At 38.3% G+C, this 18,779-nt stretch overlaps 1 protein-coding gene and 3 pseudogenes across 10 annotated transcripts in view; 1 reads left to right on the top strand and 3 right to left on the bottom strand.

The window, feature by feature from the left end:
* The window catches only part of LOC116291076 (uncharacterized), a 96,376-nt gene extending 83,346 nt beyond the window's left edge, over positions 1-13,030 (bottom strand). For 5 of the 10 annotated variants that reach the window (XR_016120693.1, XR_016120692.1, XR_016120694.1 and 2 more), the window contains exons 1-2: positions 12,917-13,030; positions 11,045-11,252 (exon numbers count right to left, since the gene is read on the bottom strand). Coding sequence is in view for 3 of the 10 variants with exons in the window: in XM_089035051.1 (XP_088891177.1) it covers positions 2,759-4,040; positions 4,751-4,782 (1,314 nt within the window). In the remaining 7 variants the exon portion in view is untranslated. Of the gene's footprint in view, positions 1-2,569; positions 4,041-4,417; positions 6,367-8,767; positions 9,211-10,035; positions 10,950-11,044; positions 11,253-12,916 lie in introns of those variants that run through there. The other 5 variants (XM_089035052.1, XR_004196547.2, XR_004196546.2 and 2 more) reach the window with 5 other exon arrangements.
* On the top strand, positions 615-2,431 carry LOC148908526 (uncharacterized; annotated as a pseudogene).
* Positions 13,031-13,542: 512 nt separating the features above from the next.
* LOC116291079 (5S ribosomal RNA) lies at positions 13,543-13,661 on the bottom strand (annotated as a pseudogene).
* A 201-nt stretch (positions 13,662-13,862) lies between these two features.
* Positions 13,863-13,981, bottom strand: LOC116291078 (5S ribosomal RNA; annotated as a pseudogene).
* Between the last annotated feature and the right edge of the window lie 4,798 nt (positions 13,982-18,779).

Here is an 18,779-nt window from a genome sequence, read left to right as displayed (position 1 = left end):
ATTTTCTTTCTCGTATCATTTGTTTGATAAAGACTATTCTCGTTAGGAGTCCTGGCTCATTGCTCTTAATCACGCACCCCTCTGTGACGCGGTAACTTATTACATGTCATCATCATCTTCATCTTCATCATCATCAGCTGTTGTTGTTATTAGGTGGGGAGTGGACATCCTCTTCAAGACGAAGACTGCTTCCTGGACGCTGAACACGATAGAGTTAAGGGAATGAAGACGATAAATCTCACTGTTGAGCATCCAACTTTAAAAGAAATCGTTACCATTGCCAGTATGGATTGTTCTACAGAATCTACAGAAACTCTCTGCAAGTTTTGGCAATGCCTAAACGAAGTAAGCTTTTAAGTTGCCTGCTACTTGGTTTTCCTATACCTCAACCATGGGAAATGGCCATTCCATGGGTGGTTAATACGGCAATGTTGTTAGGAACTTGGTTTTGCAAAATAACCAGGTTTTCACATTGTAATCAGATGCGATATTGTAATGAAGTAATTTATATCGGAAATAAGGTGTGAAAATTGACAAAAAATTATATTGAATTAAATTAACAGAAGTTTAATAGACCCTTTTAGCTTCGTGGTCACGTGGTCTGAAATGGGTAAACAAAATGAAATCCAATATGGCGGACACTGGTGTGGTTTGGCGAAAATCACTTTCATTTTTACCTGAAATTTCGTATCCAAATGTACTTGAGCACTTAAAAGGCTGTGGTAAAAAGAACATTGGTGAAAAAGGATACAAATTCTTTGCCGAAGCTTATATTCACGATGTACATGTTGCCAAAATGCCAGGAAGTATTCATACGACGAAAGTCAAGGCACAGTGCTATCGAAGCCAGAGGAAAACGGAATCCCCGCATTCAATGGAGCTAGAAGTTGGGACTGAAGATAAAAAAACTAAAATAATCAAAGCCAAATGTTCGTGCAAAGCCGGGTAAGAGCCACGTGAATTTCTGTGTTAAGTTTTAAATTGTTTCAATTTATTCAATGTTTCCATACTGTGGCAAATGAAGCGATCGGCATACTATAAGTTCAGTGCCGAAGTTTATCCGATATTTATTGATCAATACGATGAGTAATATCGATTTTTTGTTTTGTTCACAAGGAATGGAGGACACTGTAATCACTTATTTGGATTATTGTATACGCTGAATCACTGGTTTATGTTAAATCTCAATGAGATTCCAGCAGACAAAACATGCACAAGTATGCCACAGACTTGGCATAAGCCTAGGGGTCCGCAAATTCAACCTGAACCAGTTATGAGCTGCTTTTTTGCCTGTGCAGACACAGATAAAAAGGGAGAAAGAAAGAAACCACCTGTTCACTGCAAAATTTACGATGCCAGATCAACAGAACTAAAAGGTGAAGGTTGGAATAGAGAGACAGTGTTTAAGGAATGTTCTCAACTCAGCAATCGCGATAAAAAACCTCCTGCATCCTACCTTTTGTTGGATCAAGAACCAACAAATCTCATTAACACTGCTATTGGCAATGTTCCCATCGGGTCATACCTGGGTTATCAGTTTTTTGATGAAAACAATGAAGAAATACAGTTTGTGTTTGATAGGCGAGAAGAAAACATCAGAAGTGAGAGTGATGTATTGAAGTATGTAAAGCCATTCCCTAGTTTACCAGTAGGTGCAATTGACAATATTCCCTTTGTGCCTCCTGAAAATCTTACGCCTGAAGAAGTAAGAGTTTTATCATCTATAACATTAACTCTTGAGAGGGCTCAGGAACTCTTTGACAAAACTGTAGGACAATCATTACTTCCTGAATGGTTTGAAGCAAGAAAGAAAAGACTAACAGCCTCAAATTTTGGTGCAGTACTTCACCGTAAGAAAAAACCAACAGTCATTTTTGCAAAGCATTTTTGATCCTAAAGACCTGTCAAATGTAGAGTCAATAAGGCATGGGAGACAAAATGAGCTGAAAGCACGAGCTATATATGCATGTGAAATGCAAAAGAAAAACAGAAAATTCACTGTCTTTGAGGCAGGGCTTGCTGTCAATCCTTCGCTGCCTTTCCTTGGTGCAACACCAGATGCAAAAGTATTTGATCCAACAGAAAAAGAGCCATTTGGGCTTCTAGAGATCAAATGCCCTTTCACTTGGAGGGACATGACCTTTGAAGATGCTTGTCAGGACCCAAAGTTTACCTGTGAGATTGTTGATGGAAAGTACTGCTTAAAGAAGAACCATAAGGCTGGATACTATGCACAAGTGCAGGGACAGCTTGCTTTGTCAAAAGCAAGGTGGTGTGATTTTGCAGTCTATTTAACAGTATCTAAAGAAATGAATGTACAAAGAGTCTATTTTGATGAGGCATACTGTGATCAAGTTCTGCCTAAACTGAAAGACTTTTATTTCAGGCATGCTTTACAGTTCCTTGTATGATAAACTGTTTAGTGTTACACCCTCAGTAATTACTGTTATGCAAATAATATTTGGTTGTGGTACAGAATGCCTGAATAGAAGTTAGTCATTTGAATAAATGCAGGTGGTTAAAACTTACAAGGAATAATATACAGCTGTTAAAGTGTTTCAAGACAATGTTCAAGGTTTTAAAAGTTTTATTTCAAACATGGGGTTTACACCTTGATAACTATTATGACCTATTTAAACCACATTCCATTCCCTGTAATAGTTCATCATTCCCTTAGTTAAGGAACGTGTCATATCAGTGTGTTGTAGGCTCCACTTTTGCTGAATTGTATAACAACAGGATGGCAGGTATTAGTCTGCTACTCTAAAATAGGGTCCATGAAGTTACTTATTACACAGCAGACTGTCCAAAGTTGGTTAACAGTACCAAGTAAGGATATAGGTAATGGCTTTGAAAAAATCCCAAACCTCCTGACTTTTCCTATGGCTCTTTCTACATGTATTCTATGTTGAGCAATTGTTTGAGTTTTTAATACATCTGACTCTTGAAACTGAGCTTCTGAGCCCAAAAATGGTGGTATATTTAATTGCAAACCAATACCTTTTAATTCACTCTCTATGTCAAAACCTTTATCAGCCATTATGGAGTCATTAGGTAATATTTCCCTAAGTGATAACTTCCTTTCTAGAATATTCAAAAACCCAGACCTTGTTACTATTTGCTTGTCAGATATAGACCCAGTATATAGCTGTGATATAAAAATAAACCCTCCTTTGGCATCAACTCCCACAAGGCTCTTTAAAGTATTAGTACTCTTATATGATGAGTAACTCTGTGACTGTTTTACAAAAGATGAAGGTGTCTCTATCTTGAGTTCTGTACAATCAATGATAATGATATTATTGGGGTATTTTTCTTTAAAATCTGAGGGCATATTGTTAAGTAAAATATTTCTGTGGGGCCACATCTTAAGCTCTCCTAAGTGAATATACAAATAATTTAACCATGTGGTTATTATATTACTTACAGATCCCTCAGCAATGTTAAAACGAAATGACAAATCAGTGACAGTGAGTCCTAATTTAAGCCTCATCATGAATAGTAAAAATTCATCTTCCAGATCTAACTTGTGTTTTCTTGCCTTATTTCCACTTCTGCCATTCCCTTCATATTCAGTATCACCATCCAACTCTCCACTACTAGAATTATCATCACTTTTACTGTCCTCAGAATCTGAATGCTTGGTTTCCTGTATTGACTTGAACAAAGCTGAAGTATCTATACGATTATTGCGTGCTTGGTCTGTTCCCCAGTATACAATGTTTTCTCTTTTTAATCCCGGTACTACAAATTCAAGAAATTCCTTAAACTGCATGTAGTTTTTGAATCCAGTGTGATGTGAGAAAAACCTCTCTCCTTTTTTGGAAGTAGGGCACCTTGTTTTTAACATTTTTATTGATAGTTGGTGAGAACATGGGATGTCCAAATCTGTTTGATTGCCACGATTTGCTGTAGATTCTGAAGCCATATCATAAAATCCTTCTCCTTCAGAGGCTGATTCTGTTTCTTCATCTTTAAGCATTTCTCTTTTCCTTTGAAGTTGTTCTCTTCTGACTGATAGAGGTCTTTCATTGCTCTCTCTATAAATGAAAAAGGAAAATTGTATTAAGATTTTAAGTACATATTAGCCTTCATTCATAGTAATGTATGGCAGGGAGGGAAGGGAGGGAGGGGGCAGATGACATTTGGGTGGGGATCACAATTTTTTTAATGAGTTTAGGGGGTCTCTCTTTTTTGAAGACTGCAGATTTTGAGTTCATGTCTAAATTTTTATTGGCCTATTCTAGGGAAGGGGCGTTCAAGAATTTTTTTCTTATCACAAGGGGGATCTTAAATTTTCCTTGTGTAAAAAAATCAGTTCCCACCCCTGTCATACATTATGACTGGAGACTTATTATATATTATGTCTTCAGTAGTTTCTCCTTAATTTCAAAGGTAGATTAGTATCGTAACCTACGTTTTGGACCAGGAAAAAATCGAGGGACATGCTTCTTCCTTCAGTCGTCTAGATTTGCTGTCTAAGAACTTGTAGTCCGTATCTAAAAAATGTGAAGAGCAAACTTTTGTGCTGGGTGTTATCCTGAAGTCTTTACTTGGATCTCTCTTTATTCTTGACGTCCACTTCTACATTATAGACATAGGAAAAGGCGTTTGCTGAAGTGTTAAGCTTATATTAAAGTCCGGTATTTAAGTCTTAATGAAAGATTTCGTGAAGCGCACCCTTCAAGAGACGACATTGTAGTCTGTCAACACCTGATTGTTTGACAAAACTAAAAGAATTTTAACTCACCTTTTGAAGACTTTTGTCTTTTGGGAATCCATGAAATGAAAGCGTCGTATCGTTTGAACTATTATAACAATTGAACACGCAACAATAGTGAACCATTTTCGAGCTTTTAATTTTCCACTTCGATAGTATTTGGCTGAAGCGTGCTTGAAGCGTGCGTGTGTTTACCCATTTCAGACCACGTGACCGATCGGTGACGTAGGAAGCTGAAAGGGTCTATTCATTAATTCATTAATTTGTTTGTTTATTCCTCTACTTTTAAATTATTTACTCATTGATTCATTTATTTATATAATAATTTTTTTATTTATTTTCACTAAACGTCAACAAGTATCACCTGATTTGTAGGCCGTTTCCAACTTTTTCCATTTAAAGTAGCCCTCCACATTTAGTATAACCATTAATTTGTACATTTGTTATCCAGGCACTACAAGACTATACTGGCGATAAAGACCATGTATTCGACCCACATGGGTTTGTAACTGACGAGCACGGAGGGAATCGGGAGTCAATAAGATGCTCACTCAAGGCTGAGGCCGTGGCGCGTGCTTTCTCGTGTGAGATGCACTTTTACTCGTGTGCCAGAAAACAAGAGTGCTCGGAATGGAGTGAGAAAGCGAAGTCGGAATTCCGCCAGATCACGCACCACCTCTATGCAGCCCTAACTCCAGGAACATATCAAGCAGCTAGGCGACGGCTCCATACGTGGTCCGGTATAAAGGCAAAGCGTGTGAATGCAAAGAAGTGGTTTGAGAGCTTTTGGCACCCACGGCGCTTCCATGCATTTCGTGGGTTCAAGTCTTCTACCACTTCAAACACCAACATGGCCGAAGTAGGCCATGCACGCAATGCTATTCGTGGGGCTCGCAATGATTCCCTGGCTCGGGCTGCAGAAGACCATGTCATCGAATCTGCCTTGCTAAAAGGAAAACTGGAACAGTATATGGAGGGAAACTATGCGGGGGGCAGGTGCCGAAACCAGAAGCAAAAAGATCAAACTTCCCTTAGAAGACAAGTGGATCGTGCTAGTGCATTTGCTAGAGAGCTTTCTTCTGGCGATGTAGATCCGAGCTTTTATACAGCTGGCATCCTTGTGGATGAAAACTCCTCTCATAGGGCCAAGTGACCAACAAATCATCACGCGAGCATGATGGCTGATCTCCAAGACATGGAGGGGTCTACTGACGAGGAGGGAACAGTTCATCAGTCTAACGCCAGACCTCAGTATCGAAAAAGAAAGTCAAGAAGTAAAGCTTTTGAACAATCTTTGAAGCTGGCAAAACGAGCAAAAATTGATTTGACAGGAATTCATGACATCAATAATGATAAAAAGGTATTTGAATTGAACGACAATGGCAACATCAGGCTTGTTGAGATCGGGAGCACGACCTCTTGTAACTGTTCCTTTGGTAACGGAAGAAACGTGTGCTTCCATGTCATTTGGACAATGATAAACGTACTCAAAGTAAACGAAAACGATGACATTGTGTCAAAAGATTATTGATCCCGATGTTTTGCAGACACTGTTTGAAAGGGTTTCACCTTTCTAGCCTACACAGCTGTCGGCGTCCAGACAACCAGTCCCGACGACTGGCAATACCAGCCACGCCCAGATCCTGCCGCTGTCGGTGTCCAGACAACCAGCCCCGACGACTGGCAATACCAGCCACGCCCAGATCCTGCCGCTGTCGGCGTCCAGACAACCAGCCCCGACGACTGGCAATACCAGCCACGCCCAGATCCTGCCGCTGTCGGCGTCCAGACAACCAGCCCTGACGACTGGCAATACCAGCCACGCCCAGATCCTGCCGCTGTCGGCATCCAGACAACCAGCCACGCCCAGATCCTGCCGCTGTCGGCGTCCAGACAACCTAATCAGTACCCACCACGTCCGATAGTACCTATTGGACGGCCTCCTTGGTTTAATAGCAATCCTTTTATACTAGTAAACCTTTCCAACAGGGTGAAAAAATGTGCTGGATGCCCCTATCCCCACCGGTCTCAGGATGGTCCCGCATGTGTTGGTGTTGTCATCCAACACAAAGAGCGGGACCTGTACTTTGACCAGCAGGGTGTCCAGCGCCTTAGCTCAGAGGGCAATAAATATTACCATTGCCAGCTGGAGTGCGTGAGGGCAAGACACCCATACTTCTCGCCAAATATGCTGAGGCCAGCAGCCGAATTAATTTTGGACGAGTTTCAAAAAGAAAGTCTACAAGACATATTTGGCACACGTTTATTTTGAACTACTTGACTTTTTACTGTCTATAGCTAATGGGAGAATATCACTCGTGTTATGACCTTGAATCCAACCGGTTGTTAGGGTGGTATTAGTATGTCAATAGCCTTTTGGTCTCAGAGTTGAATAGCTGACATCACCTAAATAAGCCTGACGCGTGATGACGTTTTACCCCCGACTCTATACCATAAAAAATTTTAAAATTCTTTCATATTAAAATTTTTGATTCCTTAGAGAATACAAGAACAATAGTCATAATTAAAGAACAAAAGCAATGTGAAAAGGATTATGGTCTAGAGACGGGGGTAAAACGTCATCTCGCTTCAGGCTTATTATATAGCCCTCTTACTATTTTTCCCGAATTTGGTTTTGTTTTGTTCGTGCGTTATGGACACTGTGCTTTAATAGCACCTACAGCTATATTGTATCTTGTTGTGTTTCTTTTGATTCAACGTTGTCACTCACCGGCTCATCAACTAGCCTCAACTAGAGTACGAGGTAAAAATAACTGACGCCATTAAATATTGCAAATTTTTTTAGACACGTCTGGATTATCAATTTGGATATTCGCTTAGCCTCGAGCATGCAGATCTTTTCAGATCAACAACTGAACTCTCTCGTTGAATGGGCGATGTTATAATTACGTTATACTCTTGTTTTCTGTAAGCGACAACGATAATGATGTATAAATAATGTGAATATATTTATGATCTTGTTTATGCAACAGGAATGATTTTTCATTGAATTGACTATGTTCGTTTATTCATTCATTCATGCATCCATTCACTCATATTTCTTATTTATTTACTAATCGCCCATGAATTTATATGGAGGATATTACATGGGCGGCGCGCGATGATACAAATATTATATTCGGGCGTTGAAAGGATTTTCACGAGTAAGCGCAGCGATGAACGATCAAACGCACCATATGGCCATCTCGTGGATACTTATGCACTGAGCCCAGAGATTTCATTAAATGACTATAAAATATAGCGGATTCTTAAATCATGCTTATGCAATACTGTCATCAATTGACTCAATGACCTTATGCCGTAGATGAGCTAGCTTTCGCTTTCATGAAAATTCGTATAGGGTTCGGCAGATGCTCAACTCAATATGTACATACGATTAAATATCGATCTGCACCGCCATATTGTGTGTGTGAGTCACATTCAGACGCCTCACAATAACTCGTTCCTACGAGTTAAAAAAGGACTACTTCTTTAATGTTTAAAACGTACATTCTGCACAGTGAAGATATCATATCCGTCACATGTTAAAATATCACTGTTGCAATGACTACTGTCATCGATATCTGACTACAATTTATAGTAAATGTTTTGCGTTTTGGCATCTAAGTAAGAGTTAATTACCGAGAACGGAGGCAATAAGCCATATACATCCCGAGGGCCGCAGGTATTTTATTTCTCAATTGAGAAAGTTTTCTATCAAATGTTGCTCATTATAAATGCGGTGTCTATATATAGTTATTAACCGGGTTAATAACTAACTATATATTGACCTTGCATTTATAATGAGGGTGATAACAAGAATAAAGCCTTGTGAATAACAAAGAAAACCGTGTCAATTGAGAAATAACACAAATTATTGACCCTTTAAAGCTGGGGAAAATACTTTTTTGAGCTTTGTTTAAACACAATTAATTGAAGTAAATAATTCACAGCATTATGTACAAATAAATCTAAGTGGATGATATAATAGATGAATTTGATAATTTGACCTAAAATTATAATTTGTTGAGGTTTGTATAATTCGAGTGTATGGAATGATTTTATTATGTATTACGTGAATGTTTTAGTCAAAAGAACTGCATTGTGATTCTAAACAAATTATTGGCAATAACCAAGAATTTATCCAATGATATTTGTTGCAATATTCGAATCCTAACTTGAATCCCAACTCGAATCCCAACTCGAATCCCAACTTGAATCCTAACTCGAATCCTAACTCGAATCCTAACTCGAATCCTAACTCTGGGGTTAGTTTGTCTCCCCAGTTCAGACGTCGAACCTTACACTAGCCGAAATTATTACCATGAATTAAGTACTTGAACAGTACGACGTATGAATCGACAAATAGTATCAAAGTCGGTCCAAGCGTAAGATTGACGGGAGCAGTCAGGCATTAGGACTGTATCGCCGTCCATCATGTTGCTTACACACCAGACCATATTGATGTACTGGAAGACCTGAAACCATTCCTAAACGTGGTACACAAGACAGTTATTAAGGAAAGGTTCAAAAAAGTAGTTTAAGTGTCATATGTCTTTGTCTCGGTTCAGACGTCGAACTTTCCATGAGCAGAACCTAATAGCATTAAGATCGACAAAATATTGTCAAAGTTTGTACTATAGATTCAGACGTCGATCCTAGGCCGTAATTAATTCAAATACAGGCAGAAAGCGCAAGCTTCCTGTATGCATTAAGATCGGTTAATGGAAAGTTCATCGTTTGAAAAAGAGTCGCTCCAAAGTTTTTTAAGTTTTTACGAAATGTTACTTGTGGGGTGAAAAGAATCCCCACACCTCGCTAAAAATTCTCCACTATTCCTCAAATTTAAAAACCAAAGTGAATGGCCAAAATTGTTAAATATAATGACGTAAATTTCAAGGTTATCGTTCTTTATTGTTACGGTTCACTTATAATACTTGATTACTGCTATTATTAGTTATGATTACTATTATAATTATACAGCTTCTCATTAATCCCATATAGGTAACTGTCCAATTATTTTCTTAATTGGACAGGTCTTGTTGATATGGGATTAATTAGGCAGCTATGTAATTAATAGGTATTGGGATTTCATGCTCCCCAATCAAGAAATAATTAGACTCGAAAAATTCCTCTGACTGACAAATTGGACTCGGCCTACGGCCTCATCCAATTTTGTCAGTCCTCGGAATTTTCCTCAACCTTTTGCTTTGGAAAGAGAGGAAAAAGACCGAAAAGAGCAAATATTCCAAATGTATGGGCAATGTATAATCAAGCTTACAGATAATAAGCTAAGATAATAAGTCGTGGAGTCATTTCCGGTTATTTAAGCTTATTATTTTGAGTCCATGTTTTACAGATTTCGAGTCCAGTCCATGTTTTACAGATTTCGATTCCAGTCCAGTCCATGTTTTACAGATTTCGATTCCAGTCCAGTCCATGTTTTACAGATTTCGAGTCCAGTCCAGTCCAGTGCAGTCCATGTTTTACAGATTTTTTTCAGGCCAGTCCAGTCCAGTCCAGTCAATGTTTTACAGTATGCCCAAAACAACTCGTTCGCATCTCAGAAGTTCTTGACTCATTCGTAACGTTTCTCTTTCTTTAATCACCTTCATACTTATAAAAATAGTTCTTAGCGATAAAAGATGCGTTTTTAATAAAGATATTGGTAAGTAAGCAAAGATTTTTTCATGACATCTGATAGTTTACGGCTTTCACTTGACAAGTCGTTAGGCTTTTGTTGTCACAACGATCGTTCACAGCTCGTTCCCATCTCGGAAGTTCTTGACTCATTCGTAACATTTCTCTTACTTTACTCAACAGCAGTCACTTTGTTTTACCTTTTTATATATTTTATGTGTCACACTGCCTTAAGATAGGTTTCACAACTTTTCTTGATTTACGGTGTTGTCACACAAGGCTTGCCAGTTACTCGTTCGCGTCTAAAGTTTTCAGTGTTTCTCTTTGTTTGCCTTGCTATTCATATAAAAGTTTTATTCTTTACACGAGAACTATTTTTTTCCTTTTTTTACAGTATATTTATTGTCTCACCCTTCATAGATACATAGATACGTAGACGAACTTCAGTAGGCGAACCAGTGCGTAGGCGAAATAATCGTAAAGCCACTGAACCTATGTTAAATAGGTTCAGTGTGACGTTAGTCCGACGTTTGCCCTGGGCCTAAGCAACTTAAATTAAGAATATTTGTGCTGCTCCCAGGACATTAATCTAAGGAAAAAACTTCTTAATTTTAGTAAAAAAAATACTAGATTTAAAAAACCAAGTTTAAGAGTGTTGTGTATAAATAAAGATCACCTACCTACCTAAAAACGGATTTGATGCCCGGCCTGGTTCGAAACAGCCAAGTAGTCCATCTTTCAGTGATACAGCAAAACAAATCCAGGTTGTGACGAAAGGGAAGAGATCCAGATTAAAAGCAAAAACTTGCTTTACTAAGCAAGAAGATGTCGATTTGCTATCGCCGAGCAAAAAGCGGGGAGCGAATAATCTTGACCAAGAAATCGAAGCACACTATATTGATAAAGGAAAACAATATTAGTTCTGTAGTAAAATAATGATATACATAGCTAAGCCTGATCTATTAGTTAAATATAGCGGGCTCATTAGAAAGACAAAGATGAGGGTTAGAATCGAAGAAAACTAGGGAAGTAAAACGACCATTTAATTTATGTTCATTCATCGAAGACTAACGTAACAATCAATAAAACATGGATAGACAGATCCAAGAGAGTAATTAATGATTCATTTGGCCTACTAGCAAACATTTTCCCTGTCGCAAACCAAATAATATTCTCCTACAGCCCATGCTTGGCCTTATCAATTACTCTTATACCCGGAGTAGTCAATCGATAAAAATCGATAGAAATCAGATGATTTGTATCGATTTTTATGGGAAATCGTTTAAAATCGATAAAAAAAATTGGTGTGGGTTCGATTTTTATCGATTTAATCGATTTTTATCGATCAAGATTTGACAGCTTTAATTCGATCCAATAATGAGTACAATCATATAATCAGCTTTATTTCACGGAAAGTATTCGAAAATATCGATGATGGTGTAATAGATTTTATAACTATTAATTCACGAGTAATAATATGTAGATCAGGCAGCTTATTATCCAAGTACTTTTGCTGTCTGTTCACTGATCACTATAACAAACTCCTGGTTTGTGTCAAGCTATGGTTACGAAAGAGTAATTTCCGGTGGTGTAAATCCGTAGCCACACGACCCTCATACGATCATCGATAGAAATTGTTCAAGAACATAAATCGAAAAAAATCGATACATGTATGTATATAATAAATCAATCGATAAAAATCGATACAAAAATTTAGTGTGAGTTCGATTTTTAACGATTGATCGATACAATTGATATCAATCAAATCAGCAGGTATCGAATTGTTATCGATTTATCGATTGGCAAAATCGATATCGATTTTTATCCATTGACTACTCCGGGTCTTATAATGCAAAATCAAAATTAAAATAAACGTCACATTTATTTGTAGTAATCTTAATAGCCAGAAAACCCCCAAAAATAGCATCTTGATCAGAATTAAATGATAAAAATAAGCCCCAACGATGAATAATAAAGGTTATTTTAAGAATTTGCATTCAACTTTTATGGAGAGCAAGGTAAATAATTATAAAGTTCAACTGCTGCTTCCATATTTTTCAGAATTTTTTCCCAAATATTCAAGGACTTTTCAAGGAAAAACGGTGAAATAAAAGGACTTTTCAAGGTTACACGAACTATATTATATATTATTCTTATTATGACTTGTATTTATTTCGTATTTTAGTTTGACTCGAAGTTTAGTTATGATCCAAGCGCAAACAAAAATCAAACGCTGGATGAAAATATAAACGTTTCAAACTGACTTCAAAAGTCTGTTTGACGAGGCCGTAAAATGCAACAAAATCTCACAAAATATCTAAAAAGTTACCGGAAAACATTGCAAAATCTCAAATGAAGAAGTAGAGCATAAATAATTCGGTTTATTTAAGTTTTTTACAAGCAATAAATCGTTGAACTTCAAGCTAAATTGTTGAGAATGAGTCCCGACAAAACATGGCGACAAGCAAGCGAACTCTTTACGCTCAATTCAACATTAAAATATCGCTTTAAATTAATAAACTAAACGATAAATGCCTAATGTAATAGGTACTTTACCTTTAGGATGCTGTATGAGCCCTTAAAGATCCATATTTGAGGAATAAAAGAAAGATTTTTAGTCAAAAAACGCCCTCACAACAACTTCTCTCGTCGACTGCTCTTGAACTCAGCTGAAACCTAGTGCATGCCTCGTTTACATGTCGAGACAAACAACACCACGGGGGAGGGGAAGGGGATCAGATACATGGTTTATAGCACAGGTAGCCCAAGCTTGGTTTCTGTGGTGTCATGTTATATAAGGAAATGTATGGGAATTATTGCAATATAAAAGCTTGTCATGTTTTTTTAACCGACCTCCTCCTCTCACATTTTTTATGTGTTTTATGTAAATAGTAGAGGAAAAGTTCGGTTAATCTGGGGGAAAAAGAAAAGAAAAGAAAAACCAGCAACAGCAATAGCAAAAAAAAAATATTTAAAATATCAATAAATGCCGCGAAACTGAAGGTGCTTTATGCGGGATTACGTTTTAATCACCAACAAACGTTTCAAGGAAGAAAGAAAATACAGCTGCAAAACAAACAAAAAACGACAACCAAAATGAGTAGAGTAGTAAAATAAAAAATTAAACGAATAAAGTGAACGGAACAAATTAAAAAGAGAAGTGGAATAAAATGCAAAAAGGAATTCTACAGCACCAGTTATTCCCAGACAGTCACCCATCTAAGTACTATACTGGCCCTACCGAGTTTCACTTCGGTGATAGGACGAGAACCGGTTTTTTCTCGTTGGTATTGCCGTTGATAGAACTATCTGCAAAACGTAAGGTGATTTATGCATTATGATGTTTTTAGCACCAACAAACGTTCCAAGGAAGAAACAAAATTCACCTACAAAACAAACAAAAAACAACAAAAAAATGAGTGTAGTAGTAAAATAAAAAATGAAACAAATAAAGTGAACGGAAGAAATTTGAAAAGAGAGGTGGAATAACATGCAAAAAGAAAGTCTACAGCACCAGTTATTCCCAGGCGGTCACCCATTTAAGTACTATGCTGGCCATAACGAGTTTCACTTCGGTGATCGGTCGAGAACCGGTTTTTTCTCGGTGGTGCTGCCGTAGACAGAAGTAGCTTCACAACATAAGTGCTTTATGCTGGATAACGTTTTTAGCAGCAACAAACGTTTCAAGGAAGAAAGAAAATACAGATACAAAAGAAACAAAGAAGAACAAAAAAATGACCCGGGGGTTGGGGGGGTGGGACTCCGGGAAAAGAGTAGCGGGGATGCTCGTCGGAAATTTTCAAAAAGACCCCTAAAAGATATCGGAAGTCTTTAAAAAAGGGCGTGGGTGAATGATTTTTAACCTCTAAGAGATACCACGGCAAATAATATTAAACTTTATATAAAAAGCGCCTAGGATAAGCCATATCTGTCGTGTTAAAAGGGTTAAAAGGGTTCGTTTATATTCTGCTATAGAGAATAAGCACGCAGAGTTCTAATCGTACGTGAGACCTTTATTCAAATGATTGTAATATAATAATCGGGTCTTGGTAAAGTGCGAGTCCGATAGTTGCAAGTTGCGAGTTATTGAAAAAATTGTACTTTAACGATAACTTCACACTTGTAAAATTATCAAAATCATGGTTATCAAAACCCAAGCAACAAAAGTTTTATTTATTATCACTCAGTACATTGAGGCGTTCCGTTTCTTGTTACACATGCAAACAGCACTCTCACAGCAAAAAAAAAAAAAAACAGCAATAAATTAGCAGATATGCTTTAAAATGTAGGGGTTCGTGACGGTACGTTCTAACATTTTACCACCGACGTACTTTCACAATGTTTAATGATGATAAGAAGATATCTTGTACATAATTATCGTAAAGTCTTGAAAAAAGATGATGGTGCCAGTACGAGAAAATGCGACCTTGGCTCTGAGTTTGTCGACTTGGCAAATCTTCATTGACTTCCACTACTGATCGGCAGAGAAACGAGAGAAACTTTTTTAAGACAATAAAGCTTTTATATTTTTTCCAATTTCGTGCAAATGTACATTCTTAGACTAGCTTTTATCTGACGTTTTATCTTGAGTTCCTTAAAATGGGAAGGCTCTATCAGTCTGTGTCGGGTCGTCGTGTTTACTTAGCTTCAAACAACAATAGTCTTCTTCCTCGTCTGTGCACGAATTGAAGATTTCAGGTTGTAATAACGATGGGTTCACGCTGGCTCCAAAGTTGGCACTTCAACCAAATATATATATATATATATATATATATATATATATATATATATACATATATCGCGCAACCTCTTCTGCTGGAAGAAAAATATCTAACTGTACGCAAAAACAAAATAACGTGCAAGGGTTGAGCCAAAAAAAAAAAAAATCATGCAACCAAAATTCCTGCAACCCTCCCATGAATTTTCTTTGGACCGTTATTACTAAGTATATTACTTATGTTGTGCCTGTCAATTTTTGCAACACGAGAGCCACCCGATGTCAGGTTGCTGGGCGTTTGCTGTTTACATAAAGGGATTATATATCTTATATATAGCGCAATGATTTCCGCCTTCTTCAAGCCTATACCTGGTTCTCCATTGTAAAAGAAAATCCTCACGAAAATCCTCGTCCACTGATCTGAAAAACGTACATGACTTCAGAAAATACGGTCAGCATAGTTAACAATTATTAACCGGAGGCGAAGTGAATATCGATGAATTATAACCGAAACATAGTCGGGATGAATAACTGTTATAACTGTCTAAGTGATTGGTTACTTATTACACTATAAGTTAGCACTTATTAGATTTTTCGAATCTGAACTTATTTTTTGTCTTTGTTTTTTCGCTTGGGCAGCTTTGTATTTTTATTTGTTTGAGTGCACCGCTCTTGCTGTTCTTTCTAACAATTTTAAACTAACCCTATTTTCCCATTTACTTGTTTATTTTGTCAATTTTTAATTTTAATTTTTGTAGTTTATGTATTTTTTCATTTCAGCAACTCGCAACTCGCAACTTTTTGACTCGCATTCTTCCCACTACCCATATAGCTTTAAGTATCATGTGATTACATTCCAGATCAATCAATCATAGCTGTACAGGATATATAGTAGAGCAATAACTAACTAAGAGTAAATGATTAATCAAAACACTACATTCCCCCATACTTATTTTAGTGTTGTCAAATTATTTATTCATCAAAACCTAAACGTGCGGGTGGTCTACGTTCGCGTGGTGGGTAGCGAGTTTTTGTTTCTTGCACGTTACTAGTCTGCTCGAATGTGGCAGCGTTTTCTGCTACTTCTATCGCCGGCTCTGTAATAAGTTGCTGTGCTTGTATTTGGGTGCGTTCAGTGTTGTTGCTCTCGAATATCATCGGTTTGTGTGTGCGTGCACTGGATGGTGCATTTGTAAGAGAATCCTCTGCCGTGCCAGTTTCTCGAAACTTGTCGTCTGGTCGCTTATGAATTTGATCTACATGTCGTCTCCATATCTCCTCTCCTACGAATGCTTTATAGGATACAGGTCCTATTCGCTCTGTGATAGTAGCTCTGAGCCATTTGGGTTCTCCTCGAAAATTTTGAATACTGGCTCACCGATCGGAAACTCTCGCTCTTTCGAATTGTTGGTCATTGATTTTGATTTCTGCTCGGCCTGTTTTGCTTCCATCTTGTTTCCAAGATGTGGTCGCAACAGATCCAGTCGCGTGCGCGGTCGCCGTTTAAGCATCAACTCCGCTGGAGTCTGACCAGTGGTGCTATTTGGTGTATTCCGATATGAAAACAAAAATTGAGCTAATTTCTGTTTGATCGAACCGTTTCCCTCAGCCGTTCTGCCTGTCCGTTCGATCTCGGATGGTAAGGTGCGACACGGATGTTTTATTCCGTTTCGTTTTGTAAATTCGGCAAACTCTTGTGACATGAATTGCGGTCCATTATCACTTACTAATTGTTTGGGCAATCCAAAACGTGCAAACATGTCACGAAGTCTATCTATCGTAACTTCACTCACGGTGCTGGACATAATCTCTACTTCCAACCATTTCGAATGGCTATCGACTACGATTAAAAACATTTTACCAATGAATGGTCCTGCGAAATCTAAATGAATCCTTTGCCAAGGATTATTTGGCCAATCCCACGGATGCAGTGGTGCCTGTGGCGGTTTGTTGCGTGACAGCTGACATTTAGAACAACCTCGAACAACCTGAGAAATATCTTCATCTAAACCAGGCCACCACACATGCATTCTCGCTAGTTCGAACTATGCCGGGGTGCCCTGCATGTAGCTCCGACAAAACCTGATTGCGTAAAGCTTTAGGGATAATTACTCGCATTCCCTATAACAACCAGCCATCTTCAGTTGTTATTTCTTGTCGCTTATCAAGAAATGGCTTCCGATGTTTTCGTTTCCGGCCGTCCCGATAACGTGTACTCTAAAAGAATTGGATCGGCTCATGCGGGCATTTCGAACGTGATCAACTCCTAGTGCCACTTCGATTTGCATCTTGTTTATCATTTTCACGTCATCGATTTCCGAGTTGTGGTATGTAACCTGAAGCGGTAATCGCGATAAACAGTCGGCATTAGCGTGCTTATTTGTCGAACGGTAAATGATATCGTAATGATAAGCCGAAAGACTTATCAGTGGCTTGTGATCCGTGACTAACGAAAACTTCCGACCGTACAAATATTGATGGAATTTCTTAATCCCAAAAACAATGCTGAGTGTTTCTTTCTCAATCTGTGCATAATTGCGCTCGCTTTTATTTAGTGTTCGCGAAGCAAAAGCAATCGGTCGCTCTTCGCCGTTAGATAAAGCATGAGAAATAACTGCGCCCACTCCGTAGTTCGAAGCATCGGTGTCTCACCTAAGTGGCAAATTCTCGTCGTAGTGCATCAAAACTGGTGCACTAGAAAGCTTATTCTTTAGTTCAGTGAAAGCCTTTTCCTGGGCGCTACCCCAATTCCACTTAACACCGTTATGCAAAAGCTCGTTCAGCGAATGTGTTATGGTTGCATAGTTACTCACGAATTTCGAATAATAATTAACCATGCCTAGAAATGAATGCAATTGCTGTTGGTTTTCTAGCGCTGGCGCATTCCCTAATCGCCTCGACCTTCTTCTCAATTGCGTGCAAGCCGCTCGCATCTACGCGATACCCTAGGTATTCTACGGAAAGCTGCATGAACTTGCACCTAGCGAGTTTTAGCCTTATGCTTGCTTTTTCTAGACGCGCCAAAACTTCAGTCAAATTACGCAAATGCTCTTGGTCAGTCTTACCAGTAACTAGGATATCATCAACCCTGCACACTACCATGGGTATCCATAGCAACACTTGTTCTATCTTAGATTGAAAAATTGCACTGGCAGAGGCTACGCCGAAGGGTTGTCTCCTCGGCCGGTACAACCCTTTGTGCGTGTTAATAGTAACACATTCCCTAGAATCCTCGTGTAACAATATTTGCTGATACGCTCTAGAGAGATCTAACCTTGAAAATTTCTTTCCGCCACTTAGAGTAACGAATAACTCCTCGGGGTTGGGTAGAGGATACTGGTCATAACAAAACACAAAACAAAACACTACAATATCGATGCCCGCTTTTCTCCTTTTCCGACACCCTAAGAGATCCCACAAATTGCTGATTTTCAAAAATTCGCATTTAACACCCTAAAAGAAACCAAATCGCGAATTTTTACCCCTAAGAGATACGACGAGCATCAATGGTACCCTTTTCCCGGAACCCCTCCCCCGGGAAAATTTTTTAATTCCTTAGAGAATACAGGAAAAATAGTCATAATTAAAGAACAAAAGCATTGTGAAAAGGATTATCGTCTAGAGACGGGGGTAAAACGTCATCTCGCTTCAGGCTTATTCCAAAAACTCGTGCTTCGTGTTTCATTAGGGTTTCCAAACACT

Source organism: Actinia tenebrosa, unplaced genomic scaffold (assembly GCF_029948245.1).
Source record: "Actinia tenebrosa isolate PJP-AT-01 unplaced genomic scaffold, QUT_ActTen_1.0 PGA_scaffold3__52_contigs__length_22856419, whole genome shotgun sequence".
NCBI lineage: Eukaryota > Metazoa > Cnidaria > Anthozoa > Actiniaria > Actiniidae > Actinia > Actinia tenebrosa.
This window is presented reverse-complemented; position numbering and strand designations above follow the sequence as displayed.